General features: G+C 33.8%; 2 protein-coding genes and 1 pseudogene across 2 annotated transcripts; all 3 read right to left on the minus strand.

The window, feature by feature from the left end:
* Positions 1-378: 378 nt before the first annotated feature.
* On the minus strand, positions 379-1,362 carry LOC144545660 (BTB/POZ and MATH domain-containing protein 2-like). Its single transcript, XM_078294216.1, has one exon. The coding sequence runs from the start codon at positions 1,360-1,362 to the stop codon at positions 379-381; it is 984 nt and encodes a 327-aa protein (XP_078150342.1).
* Positions 1,363-2,202: 840 nt separating this feature from the next.
* On the minus strand, positions 2,203-13,429 carry LOC144545661 (WAT1-related protein At4g30420-like; annotated as a pseudogene).
* A 3,274-nt stretch (positions 13,430-16,703) lies between these two features.
* LOC144545662 (BTB/POZ and MATH domain-containing protein 1-like) lies at positions 16,704-17,702 on the minus strand. Its single transcript, XM_078294217.1, has one exon. The coding sequence runs from the start codon at positions 17,700-17,702 to the stop codon at positions 16,704-16,706; it is 999 nt and encodes a 332-aa protein (XP_078150343.1).
* Between the last annotated feature and the right edge of the window lie 441 nt (positions 17,703-18,143).

An 18,143-nucleotide genomic window follows, 5' to 3' on the forward strand; every position in this document is an offset into this window, starting at 1 on the left:
ATTCTGAATTGAACTTGCAAGATCACCACCTCCATTCCTTTCTTTGAGAAGAAATAAAGATCATATTAGATTTCCAAAGAGATATATATATAATTAAAATGAGAAAAAAGGAAAATGCCAATATGATACAAGCAATTAAACAACATGAACAACTTAACAAAAACACAGATCACAACAAAACCTATGGAAAACAAAAAAAAAAACCATAATATAGTCTGTAAATGAACTTCATTGTAATTGTAATTGATACACAGGATTAATACAATATTCATTCTCTTTTTCTTAAATCCTTTAATCCCTTTTATTATTTGCAACTACTGCTAACATAGACATAGGTGGTCGACTTCTTTTGTACCCAGAACAGTTGAAGCAATTATTTCAATCATGCTGAACAATTTCGAGCAGACCGAACTCATGATACTCCGAAAGATCTATTGCGGTTATCATGGCGTCGGCAACCACCTTGGTAAGCTTTTTCTCGCATATTAACTTGAGCCCTTCAATTTTAAAACGAAGCGCTGCGACAAACATGCGGTGGTATCTCTCTGGTGGGGTAACCTCCTCGAAGTCAGGCGGCAAGGTATCAGTATAAATGAAATGGAGCAAGTGTTTAAATGTGAGTCGATCAATGTTCCGTACAGATACACATAAACTATTCATGCTCATATTAATATCCTTTTCTAGGGTGAGAAGTTCTGCTCGGAAAACAGATGAACGAGCCGCAAGCACACACCTATGGGCAGCAAATGTGTCTTCTTTCACAAGAAAAATAATATCTGCAAAATCACCAGTTACCAGGAGGGTTGATGAAGCTGTCGAAGGCACTGAAAGATTTGGTGATATGAACTCGGGCTGATGAGGCTGTCGAAGGTGCACAGCATTTGCTGGCGCCTTCCTGGAATCATCAGCAATGACCCATATTACGAATTTATTCAAGAAGCAATCATCTTTAGAATATTTCTCTTGTTCTGATTTGCTAAAGTATGTTAACCATACCATGGGGAGGCCCAATCCCTCAGCTAAGGGGGTTACTTCGAAACCCACCTCTTTGTTCAAATTTATCCAATCGACGATCTTCCAATCACCATTGGTACTGTGATCCTGCACCAAGGATATGTAGCCAAACTTCTTGACTACCACTGCATCATCTAACAAACAGAGATAATAGAGCAAATTTTCTCCTCTGGGTATTAGGCGGATCTCCCATTTGATGTTGCCCAGGGTAAAGGGACCATACCTGATAGTATACAGTCTTTCGTAGGATTTTATTTTGAACAATTCTTCATTTATTCGACCCTGGGGTGCAAGCGTTGAAACCTCCTTTGTTTCGAAAGTATACAATCCTTCAGCAAATGAGCCCATCGATCGCTGCCTGAGGTGAAAAAACTTTTGAGGTATTGAACAAATCAAGAATTTGGATGATGATTATTGAGGAAGTCTTTAATAGGGACATAAATGAAAGAAGGCTTCAAAGTAGTGTGTAATTAACACGTAAAATATTAGTTCCTTGCATGCTCAGCAAGAGATGATTAGTGACAAAGATATTTGTTCCTTTATACTTACTCTTTTGTGCTCATTCGTGACTTGTTTAGCTCCCTATGTTCATATTCTGATTATAGTTGCAAGTAAAGAAGTTTGATGAATTAAAAATAAAAAAAAAACAAATCACACAACCTGATCGGATTTAGCTAAACAAAAAACTTCTGGAAAATTGTAAAGGAATCTACAACATGTATATTTTGAGTATCTTTAAACATATCTTGGCCAAATAATTTGTTGATAGGTTGAAATTATATAGTAAAAAATGTCTAGGGTTTTGATAGGAATTCGACCTAAAAATCTTGTTTAGCTTAGGGATTTCAACGATAATAATGTTACTGTCAAACGTAGAACGATAATATCAAGCCAGAGTCATATTTGAATTATTTTTTGTGTTTAATAATGTTAGACAGTGTTAATGTAGTCATATTTGATTAATTACTTAAGTTTGGTGGTCAAACTGGAAATATGTAGATCCATGAACTAAACAATGGAACTTTTAGTTTACTGTGCATATCAGATCTTCCCAATTAAAAAGTAAAATGGCCAAAATTAATTTTTTCATTGAATGACATGATCTTGACAAAAAAAATCATAAATATTAGAAAAAACTTGACACATTAATCTTCATTCCAACTCTGACTTGTTTGCCAGGAGGGATTGCTAGATATCAGTTTCACAATTTTGAGATTCAGTGTCTATTGAGATGGAAATCTTTCGAAAATTTAAATTTCTCTGTTCTTCCATTCTCTTCAAATCCTCAGCTTTACCCCATAACACAACATACAGCCCCCCTATAATGGCAGTAGCACCAACAAAGCTGTAGAAGTAATTAGCAAAAATAATTTGTGTCAACTTTTAGAATAAAAAAGAAATAGAGTTATTAGAATCTACACTACTAATTACAGTAAACCTTTTCCGTTCCAATTCTTATTTCTTCCTTTATTATTTATTAATATGTCATTGATTTACTTATATTTATGGTTTTATTTAAGTTCCTCGATGAGCATTTATAATGGTAAAACTATCCTGACTATGAATTTTGTGAATGATTTTGAACACAATTACCTTCCAATGTGGAACTCTTCATGAAGTATAATAGAAGAAAGAATTGTAGTAATTATAGTCGAGAGCGGGCTGAACATAGCAGAATACAAAGGCCCTCTAACGAATATGCACCATGATTGCAGATAGAAGCATGGTTCCAGAAATCGGAATCGGAATCGGAATCGGACTTTTAACCGCCAAGTCAGAATCGGATAAATCGGCCGGAATCGGAAGAATCGGATCGGTAACTCGGATATTTTTGGCAGAAGTCTTGTTTTGTAGCAAAAAAATAGGAAAATATTAATAAAAATAATTTGTAAAAAAACTATGTTAATTAAGACAATATTACACTCAAATAATCTACTAATTATATAATTTATTACAAATATTATAAACATAACACATTTTTATTGCCAGAAGCTATATCAAACTGACTGAATTATCTCATTATCCTCTGTATTAAAATACAAATGAAAATATTATTGTACAGAGTCAAAAAATAAATACATTAATATAATGTCAAATAAAAAATTAGTAGGATGTCATTTCTCAATTCCTGTCATTTCTTCCATTATTTTTTTTTGTGAAATGTAAAAAAATTATGGAGTCCGATAAAAAAATTTCTTTTTCATTTCTTCTCTTTTGAGGGGCCCACATATCTTTAATCTCTCACTCACGTGGATGAACCTGGAATCCAAGAAAAAAAGAAATTCAACCCGGGGCCCACATATCTCTACTTTTTCATTTATGCATTGACCCATATCTCCTTCTTCTTCACGACGTCCACATGGGTCAAATTCAACCCGTTCGCCCTTTCCTCTGCACTAGTTGCTTAACAAAACCAAATTGAACAAAAAAAAATGAAGAATCGGTGAGACAATCAACCCAAAACGTGAGAATCTGGCTGGAATCAGTGCAGACTTGCTTCACTCAGCCGATTCATCACTTTTCAACCAAGATTTTCGAAGAAAACTTGCTCGCCGTGTAAGTTTGTTTAAAACTCAGCTCAACTCGGTCTAACACGGCTCAACTCGGTGTAACTCGGCTTGACTCGGCCGGAAAATCGGATAACTCGGCCGAGTCAAGCACTGTTCATCCGAGTTTTACCGAAAAACTCGCATAGGCGTGAGACTCGGGTGAAACTCGGATCGGACATGGCCGATTCCGAGTTGCCTCGGCCGAGTTGACTCGGAATCGGCCGATTTCTGGAACCATGGATAGAAGGTCACAGCAGATCCAAAGAAACCTTGGAAACCATAAAATTAATCAACTGTATCAATATTTGTTCCTCTTAAATAGCTAATATATCTTAAAAGAGGCAAAGCAGTCAAGTTAGGTACTGCATATATGCAAGCAAAGAGGTCACTCAAAGAAGTGAAGCACCAAATTCTCAAATCAGGATGAACATAAAATGTTGCGGCGGCTGCTTGTAGGGCTGACATCAAGCACGTCCATGCCGAGAGTGATAGCAGGTCAGAGTACGATTTGCAAATGGGGACCTACAAAGAAATGGAAAGACTAAAATTATCATATTTCATCGGAACAACGCTTACTGTAAAAAAATTATTTGCAACAATATCTAGTATATATGCATGTGAAATATAACAAGATCTGGCTAGTTTAAATAATCTTTTAAACAAGATCTGGAATTTAGTAACATGAGTACACAAAACTCTTTTAATTTATTATTTTTATTCACAATTTAATATTGTTGTAAATTTTAATTAAAGTTACCTGTAATATAAGCCATAAAGACCAGAAACTGCTTGCTCCCATGAGATAGAGGCCACCAATAACCCATTTGTCGATATTCGTGTGAAGATCCACCATTAAATTTTGGAAATACAAAATAATTGTTCACTTTATATCCTTCACAATATTTTTGATCAAGTCACATATAAGCTAAGATTAGAAGTTTAAATGAGTATAATGCATACCCAATAGAAGCAGCCATTACAAAAGTGATTGCTGGAATTAGGTTGGCCATAGCTGCAGCCATTGATGGAGACCCCATATGTACCCCTTGATAATACAATGTCTGATTCATGGTGACCCTGTTGAGTATTTATATAAGACATTGGAAAAATAAAAAAATTAATATAAATCAATATAGCAAATTTCCAGCTTAACATTAAAAAAAAAAATCCAGCTTAGTTGAATTTCAAGTAATTTCATACATACCCAGTTAAAGATGCAAGGAAAACCAATCCAAAGCCTTTAAAATTGAGAGACATGTCAGAAACCCTGCCCCTGTAACACAAGATAATTGATTATGACTATGTTTATATATATAGCTACTAAATTTTGGAAATATCTAGCAATCTATCCTCTATGACTCTTTTTTTAACTTTGGAAATAGCAACATGATCAATCCATCAATATGGACTCTACTATATATGCTCTATTACTCTCTGTATTTAAATTGACTCGGGTTTTCAATGATGGTGTTACATATGTCACCCAGACATTGGTTATACATGTTTTGAGGCCAGAAAATATAAAAAATAAATAAAGAAACATAAGTGAAAAAAAAAATGTTCTCCATTGTTGTGGCTTGGTTATACATGTTTCAGCATGTTCTACTATTTTTCTGCTGGTATAAATGAAGTAAACCAACTTTTCTCCATTGCAGGAACTATAGTTTAATGAAGATGAAAAACTAATGAAAGGCACCAGAAAATCAGCATGTGGGCCCTTCTGCTCCTGTACAATTACTTTATTAGTTGAATTGGTCCAATATATAAAAACCTGGATAGATTTATCAGGTCATTATATAGATTGAATAAAGGGCATATTTGGTATTTTGATATTACCCATGGTGTACTGTACTTGTAGGAATTGTCTTCCTTTTGATAATTTGCCCCTGATAATACTTCTTTAACCATGTGAAATCAAATAAATCAGTTTACTGTAGTTCATTGTAACTCTTTTAGGAATAATATTTTTTGCGCAGCATAATTTTATCACTTCACTGCTTTATATCGCTACCAAGTAGTTGAATTTTTTGATTTAAATTAGGCCTAATTAGGCCAAATTGAAATCTGAGGCGGGTTCTCTTGTGTGTACCATCTAAATTTGAAAATAAATTTGACCAATATATACACACACCTTCTTTACCGAGTACTGATCTACTGCCTGTACCACCTGAATGGTACCAGGACTTGTCCGTACCATCCTGCTTTACTGATTTTTTATTGTTGTAGTTTCAATGCTTGATTTTGGTTTTGCATTTCAAATTCTCTCTCGAATGAGATGAGATGTCAATCCTCAGTTGATTTTTCTACATAAATAAGGGGCCACGCCGCCTTATGGGTTGCTCGAATTCATCTACAGTAAGTGTTTGAATTGTCTTATCTTTGTTAAATAGTTCATACTCCCTCCAAAACTGTCAGTGTTTAAAGTATGTTTATTTTTTTTATTTTTTTTGCACAGTTGATTTGATATGGCCCCTTCTCTCTACTTAAACAATAACGGGCTTAACATAAGGCCTGAATTTGGAAATCTGAAATTGCTTCATGTTTTAGATTTGAGTCATAATGGGTTAACGGGTCCACACCCGCTTCAATAAGCAAGCTTATGACTTATGAGAGGGAGGGAATAAATAGTGGCGACTGATGGTCAGTTTTTCAAATTCAAGTTATGAAGGAAAACCGGGTAGGTTTATGTAAGTCAACTTCCAGTAACTGCAATGGTGATTCTTACTTACAGCTGCAGAGCAGATCGAGAAGACATAATAATTAATATTTAATTGTCAAGTGATTTAATTTGTAGCTATAACATAGTACGTTTGGCTGTGAATTTATGAGTTAGTGAGGCTATATGTGGTAATATTTGTATATGAATTGGGATTGAAGTTGGTTAAGGAGTTGAATTGAGCTTGAGTGAAAGGTGACAAATATATGGAATTCATCTTGAATATTCAATGTTATTAAACTTATCTAGCCGGCTGTTCAAAAGTACATTATATATAATGCATGTGAATATGAACCCAACCCGTTTATTTATCTAAAGTCTAAAATAATTTGGATAAAGTAAGTAATTGGATAAATATATAGTACACGGCCACTGGTAATTAAACCCAATTAGTTTAGTACTCAATGTTCAATCCGGGTTTTTAATTTAATTATGTCACATAATTAAATATTAATTAATTGTTCAATACTGTACGTCCCTGATCAGATTGAAAGTAACCAACGCATGCAACAATTAATATACACAAGTTAATTATAACAAATGTGAAGTAATAGTAATTTTTTTATTGATTAAAAACATTAATCGTCAGATCAGTATGATTGTCAATTAATTGCACCAATATTTGCACTAATGGTGTGGTATTTCTTCTTTAATTAAAATATAAAACTAAATAAAGTAACTCAAAATTAAGTTCGGCGTTAATTTTGAAGAAAATTTTAGTCCCATTCTCTAAAGTAACACAAACTTTGAGTTGTGATCGCATGTTTTCCAACTGGGCTGGGCCTCTTTTTCCATTCTCTCTCTCTCCCTAATAAAAGCAACGGGTCCATTAACCAGCTGTCTCATATCAACCCAACCCAATCCAATCCAATCCATATAAATGAAATGGAGCAAGTGCTTAAATGTGAGTCCATCCATATGCTGTATGGATACACATAAATTCTTTATGCTCGTATCGATATTGTCTTGTAGAGCGAGAAGTTCTGATCGGAACACAGAGAAACGAGCCGCAAGCACGCACCTATGGGCAGCGAATGTGTGCTTTTTACAACAAAAATAATATCTGCAAAATCCCCGGTTTCTAGGAGTGTACTAATTAGGTCTAAAGGAGGTGATATTAGCATTTCTTCTTCATCCGGCTGCTCAAGTGCCGAAGGCTCAGAAGGTTTTGTTGATATTACCTGGGGTTGTTGTGGCCGTCGCAGGCGCATAGATTTTGCCCGTGCTTTCTTGGAACCATCAAAATTGAACCATAAAAAGAATTTATGCACAAAGCAATCATCATTAGAATACTTCTCTTGATCTTCTTTGGTGAAGTACGTTAATGGCACCATGGGGAGGCCCAAACCCTCGCCAAGTGGGGTTGCTTTGAAATCCATCTCTTCATTTATTTTTATAAAAGTGTCGATCTTCCATTCGCCATCGCTACTGTAATCCTGCACCAAGGACATGTAGCCATATTTCTTGACTGCCACTGTATCATCTAACAAACAGAGATAATACCACACGAATTCTCCAACCGGGTATAGGCGGATCTCCCATTTGATATCGCCTATGGTAAAGGGACCATATTTGGTATTATACATTAATCTTTCAAAGGATTTTATTTTCAACAATTCTTCGTTTATTCGGCCGTGCGGTGCAAGCCGTGAAACCTCCTTTGTTTCAACTGTAAACACTCCTTCAGCAAATGAACCTATTGTTGGCTGTGGTGAAAAAAAAGCTTTTGAGGTATTGCACAAATTAATAAATTGGAGGATGATTGACAGGGAACAGAAATGAAAGGGGGCTTCAATTTAGGGGGTAATTAACACAGGGAGAAGACTATTTCTCTGTGTGCTCAGCACGCGGCTAAGACATGAGGTATAGTGACAATGATTTGAGAATATTCCTTCCAGATTATGTTTATTAATTGCAGCATGTTATCTACTTATCAATTCCGTACAGACCGTACCAGTGAAAATCTAGTCCTGATAAATTTGGATTGGAGGCCTTAGGCCTGCTTACATTTTGGGCCTAGAATCCGTAACACATAAATTACAAATAGTTGGGCCTGAACGAGTCCTAATTTTATATTTGTAAATTTGGAGCCACAATAAACCCCTTTCATTTTTGAAGCTCCCCTATGTGTGCTCAAGCTTTGATTCATATCTGCTATAGCAGAGTTCAAATTGAATTATTGATAAATACTAATTAAAATACACCATTAGTTTCAATTCTTTTCTGGTTCATTTAAGTTCGAGTCCTGTATGGAAGTTGCAAGGTATAAAAAATTCTATACGAAGCGGGTCATGAATATATATAGTATATTTTGGTGATTTTATTCCAATCAAGAATACAATTATAGCTCTGTACTTTGGCACATAATAAATGCATGAGAATTATATAATTCTAATGGAATCCTTTCTCCGTTCTGTTACACAACCAATTAGCGCATGAAAAATTCAGCAATTTAAAAAAAAAATCATAATTGATGTCCCTTTCAAATTGACCAATGTACACAGCTCCACCAACTAATAGGATTCTGAATTGAACTTGCAAGATCACCACCTCCATTCCTTTTTTCTCATTTTAATTATATATATATATAATTAAAATGAGAAAAAAAAAGGAAAATGCCAATATGATACAAGCAATTAAACAACATGAACAACTTTACAAAAACACAGATTACAACAAAACCTTTGAAAAACAAAAAAATGGATAAACTCCGATCCCTATCAGAGATATAAGTGGGTATATAATGTGGGAAATAATTCGCAACACAAGAGTTGTAGGTAGGAGATAATTAATTGGAGATGTTTAGAAATAAACTATAATATAGTCTGTAAATGAACTTCATTATAATTGTAATTGATACACAAGATTAATACAATATTTATTCTCTATTTCTTAAATCTTTCAATCACTTTTATTACTTGCACTCCTCTCCAACATACTTGTCGGTGGTACAACTAGTGCTAACATAGACATAGGTGGTCGACTTCTTTTGTATCCAGAACAATTGAGGCAATTATTTCAATCATGCTGAACAATTTTGAGCTGACCGCTCTCATGATACTCCATGAGATCTATTGCGGTTATCATGGCGTCGGCAACCACCATAGTAAGCTTCTTCTCACATATTAACTTGAGCCCTTCAATTTTAAAACGATGCGCTGCGACAAACATGCGGTGGTATCTCTTTGGTGGGGTAACCTCCTCGAAGTCAGGTGGCAAGGTATCGGTATAAATGAAATGGAGCAAGTGTTTAAATGTGACTCCATCAATGTGCTGTACGGATACACATAAACAATTCATGCTCATATTAATATCCTTTTCTAGAGCGAGAAGTTCTGATCGGAAAACAGATGAACGAGCCGCAAGCACACACCTATGGGCAGCAAATGTGTCTTTTTTCACAAGAAAAATAATATCTGCAAAATCACCAGTTACCAGGAGGGTTGATGAGGCAGTCGAAGGCACAGAAAGGTTTGGTGATATGAACTTGGGTTGATGAGGCTGTCCAAGGCGCACAGCATTTGCCGGCGCCTTCCTGGAATCATCAGCAATGTCGACCCATAATACGAATTTATTAAAGAAGCAATCATCTTTACAATATTTCTCTTGATCTGATTTGCTAAAGCGAGTTAACCATACCATGGATTTGAGGCCCAATCCCTTGGCAAAGTATATTACTTCGAAACCCTTCTCTTCATTCAATTTTGTCCAACTGTGGATCTTCCAATCACCATTGCTACTGTGATCCTGCACCAAGGATATGTAGCCAAACTTCTTGACTACCACTGCATCATCTAACAAACAGAGAAAATAGTTCAAATTTTCTCCGTACGGCATTAGGCGGATCTCCCATTTGATGTTGCCCAGGGTAAAGGGACCGTACTTGATAGTATAAACTCTTTCGTAGGAGTTTGTTTTGAGCAATTCTTTATTTATTTGACCCTGGGGTGCAAGCGTTGAAACCTCCTTTGTTTCGAAAGTATACAATCCTTCAGCAAATGCGGGCATCGTTGCTTGAGGTGAAAAAAACTTTTGAGGTATTGCACAAATCAAAAATTTAGATGATGATTATTGAGGAAGTCTTTGATAGGGAACATAAATGAAACAAGGCTTCAAATTAGCGTGTAATTAACACGTAAAATATTAGTTCCTTGCATGCTCAGCAAGAGATGATTAGTGACAAAGATATTTGTTCCTTTATACTTACTCTTTTGTGCTCATTCGTGCCTTGTTTAGCTCACTAAGTTCATATTCTGATTATAGTTACAAGTAAAGAAGTTTGATGAATTAAAAAAAAAAAACAAAAACAAATCACACAACCTGAACAGATTTATCAAATGTTAGCATTTTGGTCATATCTTTCTCAAACTGACTCGGATTTAACTTAACAAAATTTTTGTGGAAAATTGTAAAGGAATCTACAACATCTATATTTTGAGTATCTCTAATCATATCTTGGCCAAATAATTTGTTGATAGGTTGAAATTATATAGTAAAAATGTCTAGGGTTTTGGTAGGAATTCGACATAAAAATCTTGTTTAGCTAAGGGATTTTAACGACAAAAATGTTACTGTCAAACATAGGACGATAATATCAAGCCAGAGTCATATTTGAATTATTTTTTGTGTTTAATTTGCTTAGACAGTGTTATTGTAGTTAAGATGTTGAGCAAGTGATTAATTACTTAATTTTGGTAGTCAAAATGGAAAACATGTAGTTCCATGAACTAAACAATGGAACTTTTAGTTTACTGTGCATATCAGATCTTCCCAATTAAAAAGTAAAATGGCCCAAATTAATTTTTTTATTGAATGACATGGTCTTGACAAAAAAGATCATATATAGCTAACAAAAAATTGAAACATTATTCTATTTTTCCAACTCTGACTTGTTTGTTAGAAGGGCTTGTTGGATATCAGTTTCACAATTTTGAGATTCAGTATCTATTGAGATGGAAATCTTTTTAAAATCTAAATTTCTCTGTTCTTCCATTCTCTTCAATTTCTCTTTAAAATCTAAATCCTTTGCTTTACCCCATAAATAATAGCAGTAGCACCAACAAAGCTGTAGAAGAAATTAGCAAAAATAATTTCTGTCAACTTTTAGAATAAAAAAGAAATAGAGTTATTAGAATCTACACTACTAATAGTAAACCTTTTCCGTTCCAATTCATTTTTTTTTTCCTTTATTATTTATTAATTTGTCATTGATTTACTTATATTTATGGTTTTATTCAAGTTCGTCGATGAGGATTTATAATGTTAAAACTATCCTGACTATGAATTTTGTGAATGATTTTGAACAAAATTACCTTCCAATGTGGAGCTCTTCATGAAGAATAATAGAAGAAAGAACTGTAATAATTATAGTCAAGAACGAGCTAAACATGGCAGAATACAAAGGCCCTCTAACCGATATGCACCACAATTGCAGATAGAAGGTCACAGCAGATCCAAAGAAACCCTGTAAATCATCGATTAATCAACTGTATCAATATATGTTCCTCTTAAATAGCTAAGAGATCTTAAAAGAAGGCAAAGGAGTCAATTCCTTTCTTTTTTTTTTCTTATTATTTTTTGATTTGTCATTGATTTGTTGATTATTTATGGTGGTAATCAAGTTTCTCAATGAGGATTTATTACAGTAAAACTATCTTTACTATGAATTTTGTGAATGATTTTGAACACAATTACCTTCCAATGTGGAGCTCTTCATGAAGTATAATAGAAGAAAGAACTGTAGTAATTATAGGCGAGAGCGGGTTAAACATGGCAGAATACAGAGGCCCTCTCAACTATATGCATCACGATTGAAGATAGAAGGTCACAGCAGATCCAAAGAAACGCTGTAAATCATGGTTCAATTAATTATATCTATATATGTTCCCCTTAAATAACTAATAGATCTGAAAAGAAGGCAAAAGGGTTACTTAGGTACAGCATATATGCAAGCAAAGAGGTCACTCAGAGAAGTGAAACACCAAATGCTCAAATCACCAGGATGCATGTAAAATGTTGCGGCGGCTGCTTGTAGGGCTGACATCAAGCATGTCTATGCCGAGAGTGATAACGGGTCAGAGTACGATTTGCAAATGGGGACCTACAAAGAAATGGAAACACCAATATTGTCATATTTCATCAGAACTACTTTACGTACAACTAATAAGTTAATTGCAACAATCAAGTGTGTGTGTGTATATATATATATGAGGGATTCACTTACATCCTTTTTGGGTGACACAAGATCACACCCTACATTTTCAAAGTTCAAACAGTCGACCCAAATCATTCAACATGATGGATATATTTAAATGTGTTTGCATATCACATTTTATATTTTTTTGAATTTTTTTGCTATTTGTTAAGATGTGTACAAAAATTCAATGGTATGAAAATAACGATTTTGTAAAATACTCTGCAAGCACATTTTAATAAATGCACCATGTTGAACGGTTTGGATCGACTGCTTGGACTTTGAAAACATCACAAGATATGGCTAGTTTAAATATTATTTTAATCAAGATCTAGAATTTAGTAACACAGAGTACAAAAAACTCTCTTTTAATCTATTATTTTTATTCACAATTTGGTATTATTTTACCTTTAATTAAAATTACCTGTAATATAAGCCATAAAGACCAGAAACTGCTTGCTCCCATGAGAAAGAGGCCACCGATAACCCATTTGTCGATATTCGTGTGAATTGTCATTGCTCCTCCTAGCTACACAAATCATGGTGCCAAGTATCTTAGCCCAGCTTCTTAAACTTCCCAATTTCACTGTCTCTAATCTGTAAATTGTAAAATGATGGGTTTAAATAATTATTCACTTTATATCCTTCACAATATTTTTTATCAAGTCACATATAATTAGCTAAGATTAAAATTTTAAAAGAGTATAATACATACACAACAGAAGCAGCCATTACAAAAGTAATTGCTGGAATCAGGTTGGCCATAGCTGCAGCCATTGATGGAGACCCCAAATGTACCCCCCCATAATACAATGACTGATTCATGGTTACACTGTTGAGTATTTATATATAATATAAGACATTGGAAAAGTAAAAAAAATTAATATAAATCAATATAACAAATTTCCAGCTTAACATTAAAAAAAAAAAAAAAATCCAGCTTAATTGAATTTCAAGTAATTTCATACATACCGAGTTCAAGATGCAAGGAAAACAAATCCAAAGCCTTTAAAATTGAGAGACATGTCAGAAACCCTGTCCCTGTAAATTTGAAAGGTTTCAAGTTAACTGAGATGCTTAAACATTTAAAATTAATTCAGATAAACACATGATAATTGATAATGACTATGTTTATATATATAGCTACTAAATTTTGGAAATATATAGCAATTTTATCCTCTATCAACTCTTTTTTTAACTTTGGAAATAGCAGCATGATCACTCCATCAATATTAATTTAGGTTGGTTTGAATAATGTCTGATCTGTTCACACTTTATAGTATGAATGAAAAATATTTAGTCGATGGGCATGTTTGGGACTTTAAGTTAAAAATGCTGATTAAAGATCTCATAATTTTACTTAAAGTTATTTCACTTTGTATGAAATTGTTGTCAGTGCTATCTAAAAGGTGGTTAAAGAGAAACTATATACTATATACAGTACGTACCGCTTTGCAAGGAGTGTGAAAGGGATTAGAAAAAGAGTAGCAATGCTATGCCTGTACACCACAAAAACCGTTGTGCTGTAACCGCGGTTGAATGCCGCTAGCTTTCGACACCAGATTCATTACAGCATATATGCACTGCGTTGCCACCATAGCCATCATTGGTTTCTGTTCCTCTAAGCTAAACCCACCCATTTCTGTGTTTACAATTAGAGAGGGAGAGCGAGAGAGAGAGAGAGAGAGAGAGTAACAACTAGGTATTTAAGGTGTACATTGTACATTTTTTATATGAGGGATCTAATTACACTCTTTTTTGGTAATACCGGATTACATCCTATGTTTTCAAAATTCAAACTGTTCAACATGATGGATATGTTAAAATGTGCTTGCAGATCAAATTTTATATTTTTCTTAATTTTTTTTTACTATTTATTAAGATGGATACAAAAATTCAATTGTCTAAATATAACGATTTTGTTAAATACTTAATGAATAGTAAAAAAATTTCAAAAAATGTAAAATATAGGCAATATTATAGTGTGCATGCAATGTACTGATCATCTTATGGAACCCACAATAAGATGTCGTTTGCTGTAGCATGTATCTATATATGTGCAAAATTTGGATTGTTGGACTTAGGCCTGCTAATATTTGGGGCCTGGAATCTGTAACCCATCAATTGAAATTATTGGACCTGAACAATTCATCTTGGTTCAAATTAGCAAATACATTGCGCAATTGTCAATACCTTATCCCCTGCAAATTAACATCAATCTCAAATATTAAGTATCATTTTAATAAATATTAGCATCAACATATCTTTCATTATTAATTAATTGAAAATTCATACTTACATACATCCATATATTAGACATTATCATGACCTAGATTAAAAAATGGATTTTCATGTTATTTCTCAACTGTCTTAGCAGTAGAATTCATTTCGTACCAAATACAAAACGAGATATACTTTAACAAATATTTGTATAATTTACTCAATATATTATTTTTATTTTTTTCAACTTGAATTCTCAGATACTAATTTTAATTTTTTTTTTAAACCAAAAAGCTTCCCAGTGGATCAATTAGTTGTTTGATGGAAAACCCAATTGGGCCAAGCAGTCTAATTGGGCTGGCATTTTATTTTTGTTTAATTTATAGCGATTATTTTTAAACCAGAGTATAGATTACAGAAATTTTTTATACAGATTGAATGATTTGTGTGTTCAATTTTGTTTAGAGATTAATTACTTAATTTTGGTAGTCATTATTGTAGTTATGTTATGTATATCCATGAACTAAACAAAATCTTCCCAATTGAAAAATAAAATGGCCAAAATTAATATTTTCATTGAAGGACATGGTCTTGATAAAAAAAATATATATATATATATATATATATCATAAATACTAACAAAAAATTGACACAATAATCTTCTATTTTTCCAACTCTGACTTTCTTGTCAGAAGGGGTTGTTCAATATCAGTTTCACAATTTTGAGATTCAGTATCTATTGAGGTGGAAATCTTTTTATAATCTATAATTCTCTGTTCTTTAATTCTCTTCAAATTCTCTGCTTTACCTCCATAACACTACATACAGTCCTCCAATAATGGCAGTAGCATCAACAAAGCTGGGGAAGAAATTAGCAGAAATAATTTGTTTCAACTCTTAGAATCAAAAGAAATAAAGAGAGTTATTGGAAGTTACAATACAAATAGTAGATATCGGTGATAAATTGTAATAACCAGTATAAGTGTTCATTGGCTGTGAGTAAACCTTTGTCATTCCAATTCCTTACTCTTTTTTTTCTTATTATCTATAGATTTTTTCATTGATTTACTGTTTATTAATGGTGGCAATCAAGTTTCTGGATGAGGATTTTTTACTGTAAAACTATCCACTATGAATTTTGTGAATGATTTTCAACACAATCACCTTCCAATGTGGAGCTCTTCATGAATAATAATAGAAGAAAAGAACCGTTATAATTATAGTGGAGAGCGGGTTAAACATGGCAGAATACAGGGGCCCTCTAACCGATATGCACCACGATTGCAGATAGAAGGTCACAGCAGATCCAAAGAAACCCTGTAAATCATGGATCAATTAATTATATCTATAGAGTAGATCTAGGGTGTTCTTAAGCTCACCAAAGTGTTTGGTGAGCTTACCTCCAAAACCAATTAGATTAGCTTCAAATAATAAATCCAAACCGTTGAAACCGATTTATTTCATGAGTGATAAATTTACATGTAAAGTTTTTAGAATTTCAAATTAATTTTGTATAAAGTCAAGTGGTACATTTCTTTTTTCTCATGTAAACTTGCAAGATCACCACCTCCATTCCTTTTTTTTCTCATTTTAATTATATATATATATATATATATAATTAAAATGAGAAAAAAGGAAAATGAAATTGATACAAGCAATTAAACAACATGAACAACTTAACAAAAACACAGATCACAACAAAACCTTTGAAAAACAAAAAAACTGGATAAACTCCGATCCCTGTTAGAGATATAAGTGGGTATATAATGTGGGAATTAATTAGGAATACAAGAGTGGTAGGTAGGAGATGATTAATTGGAGATGTTTAGAAATAAACCATAATATAGTCTGTAAATGAACTTCATTATAATTGTAATTGATACACAATATTAATACAATATTCATTCTCTATTTCTTAAATCCTTTAATCACTTTTATTAATTGCAACTACTGATAACATAGACATAGGTGGTCGACTTCTTTTGTACCCAGAACAGTTGAAGCAATTATTTCAATCATGCTGAACAATTTCGAGCAGACCGCACTCATGATACTCCGAGAGATCTATTGCGGTTATCATGGCGTCGGCAACCACCTTGGTAAGCTTCTTCTCGCATACTAACTTGAGCCCTTCAATTTTAAAACAATGCGCTGCGACAAACATGCGGTGGTATCTCTCTGGTGGGGTAACCTCCTCGAAGTCAGGCGGCAAGGTATCGGTATAAATGAAATGGAGCAAGTGTTTAAATGTGAGTCCATCAATGTGCCGTATGGATACACATAAACTCTTCATGCTCATATTAATATCCTTTTGTAGGGCGAGAAGTTCTGATCGGAAAACAGATGAACGAGCCGCAATTACACACCTATGGGCAGCAAATGTGTCTTTTTTCACAAGAAAAATAATATCTGCAAAATCACCAGTTACCAGGAGGGTTGATGAGGCTGTCGAAGGCACAGAAAGATTTGGTGATATGAACTCAGGTTGATGAGGCTGTCCAAGGCGCACAGCATTTGCTGGCGCCTTCCTGGAATCATCATAAATGACCCATAATACGAATTTATTCAAGAAGCAATCATCTTTACAATATTTCTCTTGAGCTGATTTGCTAAAGGATGTTAACCATACCATGGATTTGAGGCCCAATGCCTCAGCGAGGGAGGTACCGAAAGGTTTTACTTCAAAAACCTTCTCTTCGTTCAATTTTATCCAAGTGTGGATCTTCCAATCACCATTGCTACTATGATCCTGCACCAAGGATATGTAGCCAAACTTCTTGACTACCACTTCATCATCTAACAAACAGAGATAATAGTGCAAATATTCTCCGAACGGTAATAGGCGGATCTCCCATTTGATGTCGCCAAGGGTAAAGGGACCATACTTGATAGTATACATTCTTTCGTAGGATTCTATTTTGTTCAATTCTGCATTTATTGGACCCTGGGGTGCTAGCGTTGAAACCTCCTTTGTTTCGAAAGTATACAATCCTTCAGCAAATGAGCCCATCGATTGCTGCCTGAGGTGAAAAAAGCTTTTGAGGTATTGCACAAATCAAGAATTTGGATGATGATTATTGAGGAAGTCTTTCATAGGGAACATAAATGAAACAAGGCCTTAAATTAGCCTGTAATTAACACGTAAAATATTAGTTCCTTGCATGCTCAGCAAGAGATGATTAGTGACAAAGATATTTGTTCCTTTATACTTACTCTTTTGTGCACATTCGTGCCTTGTTTAGCTCACTAAGTTCATATTCTGATTATAGGACAAGTAAAGAAGTTTGATGAATTTAAAAAAAAAAACAAATCACACAACCTGAACAGATTTATCAAACGTTAGTATTTTGGTCATATCTTTCTCAAACTGACTTGGATTTAGTTGAACAAAAATTTTGTGGAAAATTGTAAAGGTATCTACAACATCTATATTTTGAGATCTTTAAACATA

Source organism: Carex rostrata, chromosome 28 (genome assembly GCF_964058835.1).
Source record: "Carex rostrata chromosome 28, lpCarRost1.2, whole genome shotgun sequence".
In the NCBI taxonomy this organism is placed as follows: domain Eukaryota; kingdom Viridiplantae; phylum Streptophyta; class Magnoliopsida; order Poales; family Cyperaceae; genus Carex; species Carex rostrata.

Bases quoted from the DNA above. Each gene is read 5' to 3' on its own strand.
- LOC144545660 (XM_078294216.1), bottom strand. From the start codon at position 1,362: ATGGGCTCATTTGCTGAAGGATTGTATACTTTCGAAACAAAGGAGGTT.
- LOC144545662 (XM_078294217.1), bottom strand. From the start codon at position 17,702: ATGGGCTCATTTGCTGAAGGATTGTATACTTTCGAAACAAAGGAGGTT.